At 43.8% G+C, this 23,459-nt stretch overlaps 1 protein-coding gene across 1 annotated transcript in view; it reads right to left on the bottom strand.

The window, feature by feature from the left end:
* Positions 1-23,459, bottom strand: part of LOC140360652 (polypeptide N-acetylgalactosaminyltransferase 10-like) — a 90,632-nt gene that overhangs the window by 9,803 nt on the left and 57,370 nt on the right. The window contains exons 5-8 of the mRNA XM_072445974.1: positions 12,552-12,737; positions 10,489-10,672; positions 5,720-5,837; positions 1,912-2,019 (exon numbers count right to left, since the gene is read on the bottom strand). Coding sequence (XP_072302075.1) covers positions 1,912-2,019; positions 5,720-5,837; positions 10,489-10,672; positions 12,552-12,737 — 596 coding nt within the window. The remainder of the gene's footprint in view (positions 1-1,911; positions 2,020-5,719; positions 5,838-10,488; positions 10,673-12,551; positions 12,738-23,459) is intronic.

Genomic DNA, 23,459 nt, shown 5'->3' with positions numbered 1-23,459 from the left:
TGTGTCTAAGCGTAGGGATCTATCATAATATAGTTCCCTCAGTGTACAGGACAAAATTAAGACAGAACGACAGTTCGAGCTTAGAAGAGACGGAAATCTAGGGGAGACGAGAGATGATGCGATCCGTCGCGCTGATAAACAAACACACGTGTAGCAACAAGGCTTTTGTGTGCGTCCGCACGGGGGAGTGCGCATGCGCACTTCCGCTTGAGTTCTCAAATCGGCGAAAAATCGTCCATTAAGCCTTTAACTAAGGACCCTTATTTTAAAGTGTGATATATTGCTGTTATTAACGAAACGAATACATTTTCTATCACCACCGACATTGTACACAAGTTAGTTTAGTGAGTTCAACCCCAAAAAACAGTCATGGTGAGTATGTATAGACACCGTGATACCGATATTGTCTCACCAAACACAGCAGTCACGCCCGCAGTATGCAGGAGTGAACCGTGCGCAGAGGTGAAGGGGGTGGCTGGAGGTGGGGGCGGCTGGAGGTGGAGGTGGCTGGAGGTGGGGGCGGGGTCTTTTTGGCTCGGAGCTACGTCTGGCTCCGTGCGCCGAGTTCAGTGGCACGGAGCTCAAGGGAATTGTGCTCTATCTCCAAGAAATGTGCTCCAAAAATATCTGCCTGAAACACTGCGAGCGGGTCGTGTTACAGGGGATTATACCTGGTCTGGGGTTTGTGTGCGACAGTGAGGGGGGGTGATCCTGCTTTTTCAGTTCTGTTCCAATACCAGGTTATACTTTGAAACAACAAAATCAAACTACTTAATGTTATCAACACTCCCTAAACGATTAAGTGTTATTAATACCATAGTACACCAATCACAGCAACTTTACAGCTGCTTCTTCTTCCCTGTAATTTCTTTGTGATTTTAATGCATTTTTCTTGTTGCGTGAAGCACTTTGAATTGCCTTGTGTATGAAATGTGCTCTACAAATAAACTCGCCTTGATTGGTCCGTCCTAAGTTACATCCGGTTGTTAGACGCCTTGTGCATTTGAACAGAACCTAAGAGCTCTGCATTATGTCGGTTCTGAGCTCTGAAATGACATAATGCTCGTTGATTCTGGGCTAAAGTCGGTAATAATAGTGTTCTCGACACGGCGAATTGAAGTGTCGGATCAGTGAGTTACCGAATACGCAATTAGCAATCGAGCAGTCTCCCGGTTGTGACAGTTCACACGCGGACTGAGAGTAGCCTGGATATTTAGACCGGTAACCATGGCAACTGTGGCACAGACACGTCGGCAACTTTGCAAACGCGTGACTCTTCGGTACGTTTCTTCGAGCAACAAACGGACGCGGTACATCCCGATAAGAGCACGAGACGGCAGTGCGCGGCCTCAGGTCAGTCTGAGGGCAAAGCACATGACTCAATAGTGTTAAGATTATAAAATAATACTCATTTAAAAAAAGCCCTGGTAGTAGGTACTCAAGTTGAAAATGGACCCAAGTTTTGACCAAATGGGACGGTCTGTTGCCTTCAATTTCTTTGGATGTCCTTCATCTTATCTGTATTTCCGTCTCCTCTGTTCTCTCTGGTCTTGTGCCATGTTTTGTGTTTGTGTGTGTTTTAAAATTTGGACAAAATTGAATATATACTGAATATATTTAAAAAAATAAATAAAGTAAAGCAATCAGGAGACTGTGTTTACATGGAGACACACACACAAACTCAATCGTCACCAGGTTATCCGAGTACATGTAAACACACTCCATTGTAACACAGGGAAGCCGTACAGATCTATTAAGTTTTAAATATCGACACAAATATCGACACAGATACACAGATGTTGGTATCGGTTGATCCCTCATAACTATGTAACTAATAAAGTTAGTACATTTTGGTCGTGGGGCAGAATTATGACATTGTATATTTATTGGTCTTAAATGTGTTAAACTCACGCGGGCGAGGCTGACTCCTCCTGGGACCTTGTATGGGACGTACTTCCTGTAGATGTGTCCCACTCTGGAACAGGGGATGTCCTCCATTCGGCCTCCGCACATCCAAACCTGCAGCGGTACAAGAGACATTAGAATAGTGAAGATTTTTCACAGTGGGATTTTATTTTGCACAAATATGATTAGGTTAATCCATAATCGTAACTGAAAACTTCTGAACTGAAAAACAATACTAACAAATAGACAAACGGGACAGGCTATTATCAGGAGGCTCCGCCCAGAGGGCAGACTAGAGCCACAGATTGAGAATGACTCTTAGGTGAGAGTCAAAATGTCTTGTTTTTCATAGAGACTGTGTCCAGATGATACAACTGGAACACTCCTGGACGAATGAGGGATTACACCAATATATAATCTTAAAATCTAAAAATTTAGAAGATAAAATAAGTAGTTCTAAGGACAAGTAAAAGAAAGTTAAAGCTGGGCATACACTCAAAGAAGGATAACAGGACAAGTTCCTATGTTTGTGATTTTTTTTCATTGACAAATGGCAATAAACCTTATTCTGATTCTGAACATGATTGGAAATTAAGGATTTATCTATAATTTAATCTACAATCATGGACAATCATTAAATTGTTGCATTTTCCTCAATCGTTGTAACACTAACATTGCATAACATTCTTCTTAAAGGTTGAATGGCCGATTTTTTTGGCCCAAATTTTAGTCTTATTTCCTCGTGGCGTGGACTGCCGATTAGTCCTGCCACGTATCAATCATAAAACGCACCTACCTACCGCTCACCTTCAGCCGAGTGTGGCTCGTCTCCCGAGAGCAGCACGGTTCCGCGTGTCTAAGCGCATTGATCTATCATAATATAGTTCCCTCAGTGTACAGGACAAAATTAGAACGGAGATAGACTGTTCGAGTTGACTCATAAGAGACGGAAATCTACAGGAGACGAGAGATGCGATGCGATCCGTACAGTGTGTGTTGTATCAGTCCGCCTGCGTTCTCAAATGCCAAAAAATGGTCCATTGCGCCTTTTTTTTAATAGACTATGACTCTTCATCAGTCTCACATAATATTACTTTTATTGCTTAAAAGAACAGTTACTTTTATGTGACACGACAGACTTCTCGTCTCCAGTTCAAACCTGGACCCTCCTGTTGGCATACAACTGATCATGACATGTTTGTGCAGCCATTGTTTTGATCAGAGACCTCTCTCGACCTGCCCGGCCTAGTACTGATCTTTACACTAGGAACAGTGAAGGGTGTGAACTGACTTGATGCAAATGTGACCAACTGTGGCCTTTTTCCTTCTCTGTTCTCTTGTACCTGTGCAATTTGCCTTCCTGCCTGTAAGAAAAGTTCCTTTTTCTATTTAAAGGCGGTATGGACGATTTTTCGGCGATTTGAGAACACAGGTGGAAGTGCGCATGCGCCCTCCCCCGTGCGGACCGATACAACACACACGTGCGTTTGTTTATTAACGCAACGGATCGCATCTCTCGTCTCCCGTAGATTTCACCACTTCTGCGTCAGCTCGAACTGTCTTTCTCCGTCTTCATTTTGCCCCGTACACTGAGGGAACTATATTATGATAGATCCATGCGCTTAGGCACGCGGAAACGTGGGGACGAGCCTGACGCGGCTGCAGGTGAGCGATAGATGCGTTTTATGATTGATACGTGGCAGGACTAATGATTTATCCACGCCACGAGGAAATATGATAAAAAATTTGCTGAAAAAATTTCATGTGACCATCTGCGCGATCTGTATACATCTATAAAATGAACGTGGATCCCTTTGTTGGGACCGGTTCAGCATAGGGAGAGAGACGGAACAAATCTGTACGAGAGGAACTTTGCTAAAACTATCGGGAATTAACTTGATTTTAAAAAGTGCGCCGTGAAATGAACCTATTTGAAAACACCAAACGCAAATCTAATCTTACAATTTGCCAGGGAAACAACAATTAGACGCGTTTTTTTCTGAAGCAGTTTCGTTTTGCAGGATTGTTTACACAGAACTACAGCTAATCCCCGATTGGTTTTGGCATTTAAGCGATCCAAAACTCCTCCGTGACTGGCTGCTGCTCATTGACTTCCTAATTGAACGATACTTGAACTCGTTATATTCAACAGCGGTGGATTTTGTCTCAGCGGTTACGTTAATGCAATATCCTGCGACTCGCTTATTCTTCGCATCCAGAATTAATTTCCAGACATTCGACGTCGCCGTCCCCGGAGAGGGGCCGCAGCACGGCAGAGGCAGCTGAGAGGAAAACAGCTCCCGCTAAATTAAATCTAGTAGTGCATTTTTATTAATAGGAAGCGGCTGGGATCGCATGCAGTGTCCCCGCGCGCCCAATCAAAACACACTACCCTCGCTTTTTATTCACTCAAAGCGGGATTCAATTATAACAGCGGCCCTTGAGCGCGTCGTTAGCATGCGGCGCATGCCTCAGCCAGTTATGGACGCTCTATAGAATAATTCATGTTGAGAAAAAAAAAACAAAAAGCAGACAAGGGCCTAATCTAATAAGGCTGTGGTTGCAGGACGATGAACGCGCGCTCAACAGAGCATGCCAGGATCAGACGGGAGCGGAAAGCGGCACTGACATCGACATGGAACCAAACAGGAAAAAATACAGGGAGAACCGGAGGCGCAGACGCAGGGTTTTATGCGGTCGAGTGGACAGAATGAATGAAACATGCTCGAGAACAGGCTGCTGCTGCTGCTGCTGCTGAAGAGATAAATCACACTGAAGCGCTACCGTCACTAAAGGCATTGTACTGCTCCTGTAGTTTGACTGGAAAAAATGTCTTTAAAGGTGCATTGTGTGATTTGTCTGCTTGTCTCGACGGAGACGTAATTACGGTGCCTAGAATAAACGGGCGTGTAATTGCTTTGCCTGGAAAGCCCTGAGTGATATCTGCCAATCAGGGACACACATGGTCTGTCCGTATCCAAACAAATACGGCTGTTTATCAGGAAAAAAGAAAGTATCGCTTGGACTGAAAAACATTGCAGACTTCAGCCGATTCAATGACCCCAGCACAAACTCTAAAAGGATGATGACAAGTGAACTTGTTTGTTTCACATTCAATTCATTAAAAGCTGATAAAACCATGTTCACCGAAGTTTAGCAAATGGAGACCTGTCCCGGCGTCCCCTGTCCTTCTGCAGGGACAAATACAAAGAAAACGTCAGGGAATACCAGCGTGAAGGAGAGATCCTACTCACACATGCCTTCCTGAAATAAACAAATCCGATTGCACGGTTCTGCTAGGGTTTAACGCTGAGAATGTTCCACAGAATGGCGCTGAGCCTATCTATCTTCATAATGGAAACAGTTCAGCTCCTGGTCATGCTTGCTTTTCAAGGTAGCGAGTATAAACTTCAAAAACTATTACTCTACTGACAAGACGAAGAAGAAGCCATGGAACAACCCAATGAGCAACTGGGTCCCTCACTACTGGTAAATGCACTCATCACACTATTACAGGGCTCTTCCTCTGGGTCGGATAGGTCCAGAATTTAAGTAGGACAAAACCCGGACCAAACCAGCACAAAAACAATAAAAAAAGAACAATCACATTTTTTGAATACTTGGAGGATGAGCCGCAGACCGGATCAGATCATTTGGAGGATTTGATCTGGCCCAGGAGCCTTGAATGGAATGGGCCCGGCACTTGGGTAGTAATTTAAGCAATAGAACTCAACGTTTGACTAAGCCCTACTTCCTGTTGTGACTTTGAGTGGTCGTGTGGTGTTTTTTTGTTCAGTTTGGTCTTTGGCGTCACCTTGAATGAGATCTCGTACTGTTCCCCTCCCCAGATCTCCAGGCCAGTGTCGTATCCTCCCAGCTCCCAGAACCACTTCCTGTCCACAGCAAACAGCCCCCCAGCCATCACAGGGGACCTGCAGACCAGAAGAAACACACATCGGATACATTTAAACGGAGTGATTGAATAATGACTCCGGAGTGACACTTTAAGAGCTCTTTTCCTGTAAAGTGCAATACGAGTGTAAAGACTCCATGTTTAATCCTGACTCTGGCACCAGCAAGAGGCCGGTCCATGTTTAGTCCTGACTCTGGCACCAGCAAGAGGCAGGTCCATGTTTAGTCCTGACTCTGGCACCAGCAAGAGGCCGGTCCATGTTTAGTCCCGACTCTGGCACCAGCAAGAGGCCGGTCCATGTTTAGTCCTGACTCTGGGCACCAGCAGGAGGCCGGTCCATGTTTAGTCCTGACTCTGGCACCAGCAGGAGGCCGGTCCATGTTTAGTCCTGACTCTGGCACCAGCAAGAGGCAGGTCCATGTTTAGTCCTGACTCTGGCACCAGCAAGAGGCCGGTCCATGTTTAGTCCCGACTCTGGCACCAGCAAGAGGCCGGTCCATGTTTAGTCCTGACTCTGGGCACCAGCAGGAGGCCGGTCCATGTTTAGTCCTGACTCTGGCACCAGCAGGAGGCCGGTCCATGTTTAGTCCTGACTCTGGCACCAGCAAGAGGCCGGTCCATGTTTAGTCCCGACTCTGGCACCAGCAAGAGGCCGGTCCATGTTTAGTCCTGACTCTGGGCACCAGCAGGAGGCCGGTCCATGTTTAGTCCTGACTCTGGCACCAGCAGGAGGCCGGTCCATGTTTAATCCTGACTCTGGCACAAGCAGGAGGCCGGTGTTTAGTCCTGACTCTGGCACCAGCAGGAGGCCGGTCCATGTTTAGTCCTGACTCTGGCACCAGCAGGAGGCCGGTCCATGTTTAATCCTGACTCTGGCACAAGCAGGAGGCCGGTGTTTAGTCCTGACTCTGGCACCAGCAGGAGGCCGGTCCATGTTTAGTCCTGACTCTGGCACCAGCAGGAGGCCGGTCCATGTTTAGTCCTGACTCTGGCACCAGCAGGAGGCCGGTCTCTGGCACCAGCAGTAGGCTAGACCATGTTTAGTCTTGTTACTATAGTGAACTAACATCATCTATCTTGTGTTTTGAGCCATCGTTTGTAATTGCATAACATTTTATAGCGTTTTTATTGATCGCAGAGCCGGAAGTATACAGCTGGTGCTTTGTTACAGACGAGCAAACTCAACTTTGCCCACTGCAGCTCGTGAAACCCACTTAGAAAAGGCATCGCAGGGAAGAATCGGGGGGTTAATACTGCGTGAGGAATCTGAGAAATATACATTCAATCTAGTCCAGTGTATTCCCCAGTTCCTCTGCAGCGTCGCTGCCGCTAAACGCTGCTGAGCTCACAGTAGGTCGTGGTCGCTGGCCCTGTTCTTTCACGTGTCTGTTTGCTGGCGTACGAAGCCCATTCAGCCACGAACATCTTGCTCACGATGTGGATTAAATTACACACTGAGACTCCGCCGCCAAGTTGATACTTTCCACCTCGCCGCACCGACCTCGAGGAGTGTAACAGCTGCAAGACCCCCCGCTGCACTGCAAAAACTGATTAGAATCTAATGCCCCGCTGTACCTGATGCACGGCGTATGAAGGAACATTGATTGTGTGATATTCTCATTAACTAAAAGGTAAATTTACAACTGTTGAACTTGATGAGACCAAGACATTTGCTGGATAATAACATAAACTATCATTTCAACAATATTAATTTCAGCTATTTTATAAAACTGATACACCCCAAAGAGTGCTGTTCCCGACATTAAAAAGCACTTAGATCTTAGTCCTTGGCAATGTCTCTACAACACGACCATAAAGGTTGAATAGAGGATTTTTTGGGCGCAATCTGAGTCTTGTTTCCTCGTGGTGTGGACAGCCGAGTAGTTCTCCCACATGTCAATCTCCCAAAATCCCTGCGTCCTACTGCATACCTGCAGCCTCGTTTCCAGGATAGCAGCATGTTTCCATGGCTGCACATGCGTGGTTGATATGCCGGTGTGTGAGTAGAGAGTTTCTTCAGTTACAGTACAAAAATGAGAAAGACTGTGTTTGAGCTCAGAAGAGACGGAAATCTGCGGAGATGAGAGATGATGCGATCCGTCGTACTAATAAACAAACAAACAAACGCACGTGTAGAGGCGGGGCTGTAGCTGCTCACGCACAAGATTTGATGCCACTTAGAAACAACAGGAAGCAGGGGGGTGAGTGTGCTGATGCACATTTTTTAAAAAGGGACTAACAGTCGCTTGAGTTCTCAACTCGGCGAAAAATCCTCTATTAAACCTTCAAGCCACTTACTAAAAACTGTTTCTTTCAACTGCGAAATCCCAGCGCCGGCGGCGCTGGGATTTCGCAGGGAAGGAAAGAACACCGTGGTGAGTCTGTCTCTCTCAATTGTGTCGAAAAAATAGGAAATTAATTTGTTTCTGTTTCTTACACCATCTCGGTGTAAGAAACAGTTCTCGGTGAACATATAGATTCCCGTGGGTTTGTGCGAGAAGACTCATCTAATGACATGAAAAATGTTCCAGACTCTCGTGTCCTGGATTCTTTCCGCAGATCAGTTTTTTGCCAACATATCAGCCTTGAAAAGCCTTCTACCTCAGTCTGTAGGCTGAAAGAAAAATCTGTTGCTAGCTCCTCGGACACCCATGAAAACACAAGACAGTTGTGCTCTTATATGAACTAACCCTCTACTTGTGCTCTAGACAATGTAGACATTTAAAAACAGCTGAGAACCCTTTACCTTTTATAAGCAAACATTCCCACCCCCAAAGGTTCAGGGCCAATATGACTGAATGTGTTATTATCATAAAGTACATGTTGTTTGTACATTTCCATGCCACTATGACACTTCTCTCCCACTGATAGAATATGATTTTATATCAGATTTGTATGTGGTCTCATTACAAACATATACTACCAGCTTTCAATATCCATTATTTGAACATACATGATACAGACTTTTAATCATGGTCATATGGTCTGAACTCTGCTTCAAACCACAAGCTTTTACAGACAGTGGACCTCTAGGTTAAAAAGACCCATTGAGGAGAATAAAATACTATTTCTTAATTGTTTAATTGCACTGTTTTAAAGCTATTGCACCTACTCTTGGACTTGCTTGATTGTTTTTACAATGTTGTCAAAAATAAAAAAAAGTTTTGGTAAGAAAATAATAAACGTCTATGAACTTAGTCGCTGTACTCCCCGATTTGTCCAGGAGTCATCCAATGTAGAAATGGTTTCAAAGATAGTCATCTGAACAATGTTTTTAAAAATCTGAACTTTTCCACATCTGAAAGTCAATTTAAATCAGTCTCAGGCTTTCCTAACCTTTTGAAGCCCGACAAGTTCAGTACAACGTAACGTGAGGCCTAATCTCATATTAAATGTGTTTAATTTCACAGATTGCGTGTTAAACATAGGTGGTTTGGCTGTTCTCAAGCACAGTCAGAGACATACCTTTTTTATTCGCAATCCAAATAAAATATGGCAATACATTTAAATATGTGAAGACAAATGTGTTTGTTTGTTTTTTTCAGTGTGCCTTTATGCCTTCCCAGCATGCATCTGACAGAGAATGGAAATCTTTGGGTCTAAATTGGATTTGGGCTGATGAAGGTGGTTTGGCGGGGCAGAGGAGCGGCCTAATTCACTGAAGGAGCATTGATTCAGATTGTTGGCCACTTGGTTTCATCATTGTGAGCGTCTTATCTTGCGGCGTTCTTCTTACTGTATCTGAACGCTTCAATGGTCCCACAAGCCAGCTCACTTATTTGTATGATCTGAAGCAGAACTGTCTCTGTGCAGTACACGTTTCCCCTTGTGTAATAGACTATGATCACAGCTACAATCGACTTGTTTGAATGACTAGAAGAAATATAGACTTAATCAATCACTAATATTTATTCAATTATATCAAAATGATTTATATCCATGGATGACAGCATCCTCTTACATGCTTGCCTCAAAAGTCTGTGACATCACGGAGCCTGATAACGATCTGTATAAAACACACACGTTTTTCATCTCTGAGGCTTCAGCTGGCCGTGATTGACAGGTGGATTAACATATCAGGGACATGCATGGACCGTCCGGAGCAAAAAAAAACATGGCGTGCTTACAAGGAAAACATATTTTTCATTGTGGATTTCTGTAGAATCAATGAGCGAAGCACAACACTTTTTTAATATGAGGGAAGAGAAATTTAATTTGGTTCTAAATATTAGATGACCTTCCGTTTCACCCACAGATAGAGCCTTCAAAGCAGTTTACATTGCATCATTCATTCCCTCCACACTCTGCGATGGCTCACTCACTCACTCACTCACCGAATACATACAAGTACACAAGCGACAGCAACACCATGCAATCTCAGCAGGAGCTTCAGGTTGGTGGGCGAGCGTTAAAACCACAGAGGTTCCTGGTGTTCCCCACACTCTCTCATCTAAACACCAACCAGGCCCGACTCTGCTTAGCTTCAGACGAGGAGATCGAGCGTTCTCAGGAGTACGGCCCCTAAATCACACGGCGGCGAGTTTGTAGTTCAGTGTGAGACTCTCGGATTGAAAATGTATGTATGTATTTGGCACGTACTAATCAACAGTCGGCACGAGATTAAGTGGAGAGCCATTTCACGTACAAAGAGAGCCCGTGTTTTCACTCACTCAAAGGGTTCGCTGGGGTCGTCCGGCTGCAGCTCTGATGGGATGGGGATCCGTTTGTAGTACATCTCCCAGTCGAACGCTCCCCTCATGGCGTCGCCCGCTTGAGTCTCGTATCCAAAGTTATCGTGGTCGATGACGTCGATCATAGGACACACAATGGTTTTTCTGTTTGTGGCGATACGATCTGAAAAGAATGAACAAACACGGGTACGATGTCATGAGCAATCCACAGACATAACTTAAAGCCGTGCTAAGTAACTCTTCAGGTAGAGGGTCTGTTTTGTCATCGTCGTTTGATTTTTGATTCAAATCAATCATATTTTTGCAATAAACTTTCATTGATTTCTCTGCAAACGTTGCTACCTTGAAAAACATGCATCTTACAAAGGCCTGACCCAAAACTTGGCCTGGTGGCGCATCTCCATGGAGATTTCCCTGAAAGGTTCAACAGTATGACGATGAGTTCCATCTCCAGATACAACTATGAGTGTGTAAGTCATCTCTCAGTAAAGTCACATGGTGTATCTTAAATAGTTGCAGGCTTGCGATTGTGATTAGTCATGCAGCGTATTTGGAACAGCATTGTGGTTTGGCCATTTCAAATTGGTTCAAGCATTGCACAAGTCATAATTATGGTCTTGCATTGTTAATACCACGGCGAGACAGAGGGCTCATACAGAGTGCACTTCTACACCATCTCCAGTGTTCTACCCTGCACTTCAAACTCAAGCACCACTTCTATCCAAGGATTCTTCAGAGACAACACTATTCTCCCGCTCCAAAAGTTAACACACATGTTTATGATACACACGGTTAACTATAAAGAACAATCATAGTTGTGCTTTGATAATCATAATCATAATCTGGACTATACAGACTCATTATTGGCATTATTAAATCAAACTGTAAAAAAACATTTCAGATTTTCATCAATAATGTACTTTATTTGTACAGTACATATTGCCAAAATAGAAACCTTCAGTCACCATATTTAGACCTTTATTTGGTTAAAAATGTATATAAAAACTCTCGATGTACAATAACAATAAAAATTGACTAGTCGACTAATTGAAATAATCATTTGTTGCAGCCTTTTATGGAACATAGTCAATATTATTTGTGTTCTAAAATGCCAGCAGATGGCGCAGGAATGCCCCTGTCACTCACTGAAAGAAAATTCTGGGTCTGATTCCAGACATGATGTGCGATACTGGAATTATTGCAATATGTGGTATGACTGTTGAGTACTGCAATATAATGTAGTTTTGGCACAAAAACTTCAGTTGTACTAAAACAAATATGTTCATTTCATAATGTTTTAGTCAAACTCAAAGAAAAAAAAAATCCTAACAGAGACAAACCAAGACTAAATCAATGCCAGGGAAATCAGTAATAAAATCTAAGAAAAAAAAGTCAGTCTTATCTGTGGACATGAATTTGTCGAAGGTCAAAGTAAAAGTCAGTTTTTCCATTTTTACAAATGGCATTAGTCAATATGACATCATTGAAACATCCATAAAAAAGAATGCCATGTCAATGCCACTTAGACTAACACGTGCTGACCAGCTGTTCCAAGTGTTAACAAGTGCTAACAAGCTGTTCCAAGTGCTAACCAACTGTTCCACGTGCTAATCAGCTGTCCCATGTGCTAACCAGCTGTTTTCCACGTTGTGCTAACCAGCTGTTCCACGTCGTGCTAACCAGCTGTTCCACGTCGTGCTAACCAGCTGTTCCACGTCGTGCTAACCAGCTGTTCCACGTCGTGCTAACCAGCTGTTCCACGTCGTGTTAACCAGCTGTTCCACGTCGTGCTAACCAGCTGTTCCACGTCGTGCTAACCAGCTGTTCCACGTCGTGTTAACCAGCTGTTCCACGTCGTGCTAACCAGCTGTTCCACGTCGTGTTAACCAGCTGTTCCACGTCGTGTTAACCAGCTGTTCCACGTTGTGCTAACCAGCTGTTCCTTCACCGAGCAGTGAAGATTTTTACAAACCCTTTTAGAAAATCACAATACATGTATTATTAACCATATATTGTGGAATAGTGACGTGCAGTTCTCTCACCGAGCAGCGGTGGGAGCCAGTTGACGTTGGCCTCACAGTGCGAGTCCAGGAAGGTGATGACTTCTCCTCGAGCTGCTTCGGCGCCGAGAAGTCGAGTCCGGATCAGACCCTCTCTCTTCTTCGTCCTCAGGATGCGCACTTTAGGGAAACGCACCATGTACTCCTCCAGCGCCCCCTTCAGGTGTTCTGTGGAGAGACGGACAATAATAATGCTACAGGTAAACTAATAATCACTCCAAAGCGTGTGTGTGTGTCATGCTATAAAGTCAACAATAAGACATGGTTTGAAGATATTCAAGTCATTAACGATCACGTGAAAAAATGTAAATTGTAAATAGGGATGTCAAGATTGATCAGGTAATCGATAATCGTGATAATTTCGGTCACAAAATAGCCGTAAGGACTAAAAAATTATAATTGTGACTAGGGATGCATACCTAAACCCACGTTCAGGTTCAAGTCCGGATTCGAATCCAGAGGTTTAGGTTCAAGGCGCCATAAGATGCTTTTTTTCACGTTTCGTAGTCTATCCTAAGTGTATAATTGATAATAATAAGGGTTGTGCAACACCCTTAACATAATAGTTAAGAAATATCACCCAGACCTTGGACCCCCTCACCAACCCGGAAATGCAAACGGCTTGGTTTGATATTCGCCCCCATCCTTGCAAAGAGCGATCTGGCTCCCCCGCCCAACCCGTGACGTAGTCTCAGAGCGCGTGTGTGCCCCGCCCACCCATGACGTAGCCCCACAGCTGTCTGCTCCGCGCTGCGCCCGCTCCTGCCGCGCGACTGAGTGAGAAACGATAGAACTTCAGATCAACACTACTTTGAGCCGAAATAAATCTGGTGTTTATTCTACAGCGTGCACAGAACAGAACAATCTATCTTATTGTGATAAAATGTGAATATATGATTATATTTCTGTGATGTATTTTATCTGCATAATAGTGATATTTTATCTGCATCATTAGTCTAAGAGAAGAACGGGTGTTTGACAAACTGCATTTGTGAAGGTGTCGTAAAGATGGTCCAAAGGATGTTTACCCTAGGGGGGGGGTGATAACCCAGAGGAGTCTGGGTAATGTTTACCCAAGGCTTGATCTCTACGGAAAAATACCAAGTGCCTTGATGTGAGGCTGACCAATGAGAAATGTGACCCGCCTATTCCAGAATATCTAATAAAACCAACCAGCATGGGAAAAAAACGAGGTGAGACGCGGGGGTGAGACGCAGGAGGGTCAGCCAGGCTCCTTACAACGGCTTGGCTGACACAGTCCCCGCGTTTTCTCCCATGCATGCCACACAAATGTCTGACGTTTCTGTGTCGTTTCATATTCTAAGTTGAATTGTGTTCTCAATGTGTTAAGGAATAGCATCGGTGTATGTCTGATTCCATGACATTTTCTGGTCCTATCGAGCCGGACGACAAGCAGCCCCTTCGCGGAGATTGACGGGTGAATCGGTGAAGTCTGTGCATAGCTGAAAGAAGTCCACTTTTCCCGTGGCCGCCCATCGCACCTCAGTCTCCGCGAGGAGAGCGCGTCGTTTCGAAGCAGCAGGAGAACACAGGCGAGAAAAAGAAGGTCAGACAAAATTTTGTGTGTGAAAAAGAGTTAGCCATAAAACGTTTTTATGCATTAGTTTGATATTTACTGGAAAAAATATTGTAGGCTTATGGACGAGATAAGTTTCTCACATAAAGCAAGGCAGTTAGGTATTACTGAGGAAATACCCAGTTTCATATTACTGAGGAAATACGCAGTTTAGGTATTACTGAGGAAATACGCAGTTTAGGTATTACTGAGGAAATACCCAGTTTAATATTACTGAGGAAATATGTGTGAATGTAAGCGCTGTGCACGAGCGAAGTAAGTAAGAGAGAAGTGTGAATGTGTGAATGAGGATTAATAGTGATTAACTAACGAGTGTGAGAATCACAATTAATCATACAAGGGTCACAAGGCGTTATTCTGAGAGATCTAAAATTTGCAGTCACGGGTGAATATTAAACACCACGTTTATGTCCGGAGGAATCTAATAAGGAATTTTCTCTAGAAGCTTGACATTGACCGTGACTGTAAAGCAAGTAGCATTTCTCTCAGACGACCGAGGCCACATAATGCCAGAATTATCACCCCAAACTGTAAAAAGACAAAGGAAAAGTCATAAGAGGATTTTGGAGGGAGACTTCCAGGGTGCTCAGATGACGTGGCAGAGAGGGGGAGATAAGGGGGGTCAACAAGGCAGGAGAAGGGAAAGCAGTTCAGAGGACGCTCTGAACTGATGAAATAAGTAAAACTAAACTCAGCTGGTTTTAAATTTTAGTATTTGAGAGCTCTGTAGAACAAATTTTAAGGGTTTTGTTTGATTGACAACAATCAATTATAAAGATTGTATTAAACTTGATAAGAGATGAAGATTAATTCAGATTTTCCTAGATGGCCATTTTTTTGGGGAATGTGATCACAGACAGGACACTTCCTGTCCCCGACATAGAAGACAAAAGTTGTGTTTTTACGGTATTGTGTTTTTTGTGTGCACCAAACAAAGCCACGTTTTGTTTTGTTTTATTTTTGGACAAAATTATCTTTTGGACTTATTATGTAACCATAATGCATGACTAGATGAAAGTACAGGACGAAAAGACAGGGTGTTTTTAAATTTAGGATCAAATACAGGCACAGGCCTGGGAAGTGATAATATGGGTAAATGGGTGACTACTGATGTTTTTGGACATAGGAGTAGAATGAGTAGTAAGTAAAGTGATAGTAAAAGTTATATCAGTAACTTATTTATTTGTATTATCATGAGGAAACCTCGTATTGCAAAGTGAGGGAATAAGTTAAATAGTGACGTCCGATGTCCTCCTTGGAAAGACATGAATGGGTCATTAACTAAAGGCAAACGACACCAAGTCATAAAGGATAGTCAGAGATAAGGGGCTATTGACTGGCAAAGAATCTGGAGGACTCAGGATGGAGCAGATGTTGTTATCTTTGCGTATCAACAGCAACACCTCAGGGGGGGTTGATTGATAGGTAATAGGAAAAGTTAAAATTAACAGGGAAAGAATTTGACATTCTAAAGTAAATACCTGAAGGATTGTGGAGATTCAATCAAGAATTGAATAGATTTAAATAAGACAATATCATCTAAATTTAGACGCTATAGAAGTTATGAAAACCAGTGATAACAGGAACTTAACATTACAGGACTCAGGACGGAGTCAGGACGGACCCGGGGGGAGGAGTGTAATGCAGAAGAATACATTTTATGAGACCCGCAGATTACCTGAAGATAGTGAAAACTAAACAGGGGGATGGGTAATCAATGCATGAGTTTAGAAGCAGAATGACAGGGATATTTTAAAGATAACTAACTGGAATCCCAGGGGATGCAGCGTCTGATACTTATATCAGCAGCAAAGAGAAAGTAAAAGCAGGTTACAAGTGAGGGTAAGAGTAAGTGAAAAGAGAGAAAGAAAAAGCAGGTTTAGAAATTTGGAAATGGGTGTTTCCTCCGTTGCGAGAGGAAGACAGAGAGAGAGACAAGGGGAAAAAAGGGTTGATACAAAATGATGTGCCTTATAACCAAGGGGAAGGTTTAGGATCATTTTGATTTGTTAATACACATATAGACTTGCTAGAACAAACTAATACACAATGTTTGTAAAGCACCACATGAGCAGGTGTGAGAGATTGAGTTTGAAACTCACCTGAAGCACATATAGTAGATTAGCACATATTACATTAGATGTGTGACCTTATGCAGGCCACGCCACAAGAGGAGATGTGAAATTTGATGTTAAAAATTCTAAGTTGTGAACTGACCCTTAAGGCCAGCTCAACGGGGAATTATTGAGATAATTATTATTGTTTGATGTATTTGAAACACACACACACACACACACACACACACACACATACATACACACACACACACACACACACACATACATACATACGCGCGCACACGTGGAGACCAAACATTTAGAGTTTGAGACATTTAGAGTTTGAAACATTTAGAGTTTGAAACATTTGGAGTTTGAAACAAATGGTGGTAAAACAGATAGGTTAGGGCAGTGTCGGATAACAGACACATAGACGGATTACAGACACACAGGGGGGGCCCAGCGCCGTGGAAGGGGGGGCTCAGCCAGGGATGTGACCACTGAACTGTGAAAGGTCAAGAGGTGACATTGCGGAGTGGAGTGACAGACGCAATTCCATCTCTTCCTTGATTACATCTTGGATTAGTGAACGTTGTAAACTATCTGGATTATTGAATTTTGTTTAAATGTAGAAGTTTGAGAAATGGGCAAGGCCATTTATCAAAAGGGGGGATGTACGTGTAAACAAATATTCCGAATCAATAATTACTAAAAAAAAAAAAATTGTAAACAAGAAAACTGTTTGAAATACACTGAACTGTTGAAAAGACTTTGTTTATCACCACAGCAAGACGTGTTGGAGATGTGGTGTTTACAGAGACGGAGCAAAGTGGACGGAGCCACACCGTGTCGTCCTCACGCCGACCATTGGAGGGACGAGAACATGGGTGCTCTCATGGGAAAGTGAGAGAAATATCTGGACAACACAGCGGCAGATCCATAACATCGCAGACGCAGGACTTCGTTTGTATGAGTTTTGTCCAGAGTCTACGGTAGAGTACGATACTCTACTACGATGAACGAGAGCCAGAGGCTACGGTGCGCAGAGTACCATACTCTGTGGAAAAAGAATCAACAGTTATCGTCATCACAAGTGATGACGATAATATGGGTGCTGAACACCTGTATTGTGCGCCGGACAATCGGGACAATCTGGACAATCGGGACAATATATATATATATATATATATATATATATATATATATATATATATATATATACATACATATACATACATACATACATATACATACATATATATACATATATATACACATATACATATATATACACATATACATATATATACACATATATATATATATATACATATATATATATATACATATATATATATATATACATATATATATATATATATACATATATATATATATATATATACATATATATATATATACACACATACACACATACACACATACACACATACACACATACACACATACACACACACACACACACACACACACACACACACACACACACACACACACACACACACACACACACACACACACACACACACATATATATAAACATTGCCCTTATGACGGCCTTGTCCCACCGCCCGTCAGTGTTTGGAGATTGGAGGAAAGGAGATAGTCTGTAATATAGCTAAACACTGCGGGAATCAATCAAAAAAACACTCTGGGTACATATATGAAGCACAAATGGCAATGTAAGAAGGTTAAAAGCTCTGAAAAGTTGATTTTGCATGTTATGGGACCTTTCAGGTCCGGACTCATTAGGTCCGGACCTAAACCATGCCATTTTTGCAAAATGTTATAACAGCGTAACACAAGCTACTTGGCTAAATTAAGTTGAAGACACTTGAACAAGGACGACTATCAAACACAAGGCTTAACTGCAGATTGAAATAAACTCAACTTGTCTGCTTTATTCACTGTTTTTTAACAGAAGTTACAACTTACAAATCACAAGTTACTAGCTAAGACTCAACTCAACAACAAGAGCATGTTGAGTATTGTTGACAAGAGTCAGTCTGGGTCAAGGGTCAAAGCAGCTGTTTCATCTGATACAATGTTTTGCCTTTAGACACATTTCACTCTTTAATTTTGCAGATCCATTAGCATCAAAAGTCAGGTAAAAACCTTCAAACAGACAATACACCAGTGTGAGTAATTAAGTCAGTGTAAAATAACAGAGTTACAAAAACTAGCATAAATGTCAACTTGAATCACTATAAAGCAATCAACATAGCAGTATCAAAAGTAGCATATGAAAATATTTTACACAACAAATAAATACATCATATTAGCAGCATTAAACATCAGACCATATTTAACAACTGTAGAATACAAATACAAAATACTATTACAAAATATAAACTCCAATTAATGAATGCAGCAATTAAGCAATATTACTTTGACTTTACTTTGCATTTACTGAATGCCAAATATATCACACCACAACATAACACTTAAGTGATTTCATTCATATTTACACCCAGACCAAAGCACAACCCAGACAAGACCAAGCTGACCCCGCCCCTTTAACCATCCCAACATCGCACGCGGCGGCCACAGCTTAAACAGTTCAAATAAAGCCAGCAATCTTAATCGACTTCCGCTTCAATGTTCGCATGTGGATACACGGTTCTGCGCAGCTCGACACGTACGAGGCGCTCCTGTCTCACACGTACGAGGCGCTCCCGTCTCACACGTACGAGGCGCTCCCGTCTCACACGTACGAGGCGCTCCCGTCTCTCACACGTACGAGGCGCTCCCGTCTCTCACACGTACGAGGCGCTCCCGTCTCTCACACGTACGAGGCGCTCCCGTCTCTCACACGTACGAGGCGCTCCCGTCTCTCACACGTACGAGGCGCTCCCGTCTCTCACACGTACGAGGCGCTCCCGTCTCTCACACGTACGAGGGCGCTCCCGTCTCTCACACGTACGAGGGCGCTCCCGTCTCCCACACGTACGAGGCGCTCCCGTCTCTCACACGTACGAGGCGCTCCCGTCTCTCACACGTACGAGGCGCTCCCGTCTCTCACACGTACGAGGCGCTCCCGTCTCACACGTACGAGGCGCTCCCGTCTCACACGTACGAGGCGCTCCCGTCTCACACGTACGAGGCGCTCCCGTCTCACACACGTACGAGGCGCTCCCGTCTCACACACGTACGAGGCGCTCCCTTCTCTCACACGTACGAGGCGCTCCCGTCTCACACGTACGAGGCGCTCCCGTCTCTCACACGTACGAGGCGCTCCCGTCTCTCACACGTACGAGGCCCTCCCGTCTCTCACACGTACGAGGCGCTCCCGTCTCTCACACGTACGAGGCGCTCCCGTCTCTCACACGTACGAGGCGCTCCCGTCTCTCACACGTACGAGGCGCTCCCGTCTCACACGTACGAGGCGCTCCCGTCTCACACACGTACGAGGCGCTCCCGTCTCACACACGTACGAGGCGCTCCCGTCTCACACACGTACGAGGCGCTCCCTTCTCTCACACGTACGAGGCGCTCCCGTCTCACACGTACGAGGCGCTCCCGTCTCACACGTACGAGGCGCTCCCGTCTCTCACACGTACGAGGCGCTCCCGTCTCTCACACGTACGAGGCGCTCCCGTCTCTCACACGTACGAGGCGCTCCCGTCTCTCACACGTACGAGGCGCTCCCGTCTCTCACACGTACGAGGCGCTCCCGTCTCACACGTACGAGGCGCTCCCGTCTCACACGTACGAGGCGCTCCCGTCTCACACGTACGAGGCGCTCCCGTCTCACACGTACGAGGCGCTCCCGTCTCACACGTACGAGGCGCTCCCGTCTCACACGTACGAGGCGCTCCCGTCTCACACGTACGAGGCGCTCCCGTCTCACACGTACGAGGCGCTCCCGTCTCACACACGTACGAGGCGCTCCCGTCTCACACACGTACGAGGCGCTCCCGTCTCACACGTACGAGGCGCTCCCGTCTCTCAAACGTACGAGGCGCTCCCGTCTCTCACACGTACGAGGCCCTCCCGTCTCTCACACGTACGAGGCGCTCCCGTCTCTCACACGTACGAGGCGCTCCCGTCTCTCACACGTACGAGGCGCTCCCGTCTCTCACACGTACGAGGCGCTCCCGTCTCTCACACGTACGAGGCGCTCCCGTCTCTCACACGTACGAGGCGCTCCCGTCTCACACGTACGAGGCGCTCCCGTCTCACACGTACGAGGCGCTCCCGTCTCACACGTACGAGGCGCTCCCGTCTCACACGTACGAGGCGCTCCCGTCTCACACACGTACGAGGCGCTCCCTTCTCTCACACGTACGAGGCGCTCCCGTCTCACACGTACGAGGCGCTCCCGTTTCACACGTACGAGGCGCTCCCGTCTCTCACACGTACGAGGCGCTCCCGTCTCTCGCATCTTTAAACTTATTTCGCCGGCTTCAACTTCTGCCCGGAAGACGCGTGCGTCACTAATTAGCGTCCGTGTGCGCTATTGACGGCGCATGGCAGTGTTTACGTGTTTGCCAGCGCGAATTTTGCGATCAATGGAAGGTTTAAGATGGTTTAGATTCTAGAACAAAAAGGATATAGAATGTCAGTGTTATATTTTATATGAGTCCAGAACCGAATCACCGGGGTTTCGTTTTTTTTGGACCTGAACCGAAGTCCAGATCCGGTCCGTCGTAGCGGTACGCATCCCTGATTGTGACCAGTTTAGAAGCAAACTTTAATCCAAAAAAGTACACTTAACTGTATAGTGCTATGTATGTGGCTGTGTATGTCATACTAAATTTACTTTTGCATTTAGGAAGTTTGATTTCATGTGCTACTGGAGAAGATTAAGGATTTCACTTTTGTTTTGTTACGCGTCTATAATTGTGAATATCTATACGATTGTGATGTTTATTTTCGCAATAATCCTAACACAAAAACATTTGAGATTGTGACATCCATAATTGCTAATATTAAAACGTGTACATTTGGATTTTGGTTGCTGATGAACTGCTCCCTCTGCTGGTGATTGGTCATTGGTGGTTTTTTTAGGTTTTTTTTTAAGCTGTGTTTTAAATGTTTCATGGACAATTTTATGTTTAAAGGACAAATATTATGCATTACCTGTATTTTTATTAGCCTTTAAACATGCGCTTGAGAACTTTTAGTTTGGCATCTCATCTCATTGTCTTTTTTGAATGCATTACGGTCGGATGAAGAAATGTTAATGGTGTGAAAAAGAACCAGCAAATCAATACATAACCCACGTGAACATCCTTTTAGAAATGCATTCAGGTATATTTAAACTTGCAAGGCCTTTATTTGAAGCAAAAGAGAAGGTTAAATGCTCAGAATTTCTGCTCCAACATTAAAAATAATAGTAATTCCTCAATGATCTCGGGCTTTTACAATATGGGAACACTATGAACCGTAAGAAATAAACCGTAGAGAGAAGAAGAAAGTCTGCAGTCTTACGCAAACATTCTGCAAATTACGCCACCAAAACGGCAGCAGTAACAAAGAACGGTAATAAAAGTGAGATTGTGTGTGTCTTCAAGGATCAAATGTGAAATGAAGTTAGTTTAATGTGTCGCTATAACAAAAGACATCTGCCGCTGCCTTGTGTCCACAGAAATGAACTGCCAGTGGCTATAAACTTAACTAGGTTTGTCTGGCTTTATGGGATAGTCTGAAAACATCTGTATCCAAGATTGGGCCCTCGAGACAAAGACACCAATTGTGCAGAAAGACAAATATAAAACCTTTTGGATCAAATGGAGGAAGTAACGAATGCAACGACAAACATTCTCTGGATAAGTGTGCTTGGAGTAAACATAGGCTCCTTTGAAAATGACATAAGAGCTGCTGACAAAATGGAGCACAGCTTTAAGAACCTTTATTTACATAGATCGTCACTGAAGGCCAAACAGACAAACATTCAGCGGCAAAAACATTTCACAGTCAAACGAACAAAACAACAAAAAATCTGAAAAAAGTGAGTAGGAATGGTTTTCTATAGGGCTCGTACCTCACGATACGACACGAATCCCGATACACAAAACTTGATACGATAGGTGTCCCGTAGGCTTTTAGATAGAGACCTGTCTTCCCGTATTTTGGACGGGGTATTTTAAAATGTGGACGGGCATTTTCGAGTGTAATAAATCTTAGAAAAATGGGAATATTATCATTAAATCGGCCCGGGAAGCATTTGACAATAGTCCGCCATTACAGTTTACTGTTTACAAGTGAAAATGTGCATGCTGCGCGCTAATTGGTCGATGGAATTTGTGTGCTTGACTCTGATTGGTCCGGAGAATGCCGAAGCTACTGTTTTTTTCCCCCCGGACAAAATTATTTGGACGGGGTGTTTTCAAATGCTATCTAAAAGCCTGGTGTCCCGATTCATGGATTTCCCTTAAAACCATGGTTAAAAGTTGACTAAAAGTATGTTTTGATTAAGTAAAATAACACAATGCTTTAGAATGGCATCTTCACCGTCTTTGATATCAGAATGCAACTGTCCCATGATGAGTGACTACATGTACATGTAAAAATGGAAATAGAAAAGCAATTAGGTTAAAAATAAGTCTGGATGGTCACACAATCACGCTAGTAATGCAAGTTAAAAATATTTGATTATTGTTACAAAACAGTAAAAAAAAATAATTTGTGAACTTTACTATGACTTAACATAAAATTGTGGGCCTTTGCAGTGGCTCTTTATCGGAAAATATTGGTCAATCAGAGCGAGATATAATATATATATATATATATATATATATATATATATATATATATACACGAAATAAAGACAATTCTGACAAAACCACTGCAGCGACTAGTACAGGCTTTGAACATACAGGTTTCACTGCATTATTATCTTTAAATGCAACAGTTTCAGTGTTTATGTTCTTGATGCAGACAGCACTAAACATTGGAACATATTATAGACCGTGTTATGAATTCTTATCATGCCAAACAGATCCCCGTCTGAAAATGCTGCTCCAAAGATTGTGCTGGAATGAGTTGGGTAGATTTAAATAGCAGGTACTCCAGCTGTGACATTTAAAATACTTTCGCCGCGGCCTGTTCTGAACTCCACTCAGAGGCAGTGAGTTTGAAGAGAGCTCGTTCTGACAGAGGAGCTGAGTGATGGACCGAGGGAAGACGCGTGTCAGTCACCGCTTCAAAAAGGCCTCGGACACAAATCAATCCCGCTCCAAATGAAGCGCTAAATCTCAGAAACACGTCCAA

The sequence above is a fragment of the Eucyclogobius newberryi genome, unplaced genomic scaffold (assembly GCF_026437365.1).
Source record: "Eucyclogobius newberryi isolate DKJ021-1_F unplaced genomic scaffold, fEucNew1.0.hap1 SCAF_15, whole genome shotgun sequence".
In the NCBI taxonomy this organism is placed as follows: domain Eukaryota; kingdom Metazoa; phylum Chordata; class Actinopteri; order Gobiiformes; family Gobiidae; genus Eucyclogobius; species Eucyclogobius newberryi.
Note: the sequence above shows the minus strand (reverse complement) of the source record. Positions and strands in the feature narration are given on the sequence as shown.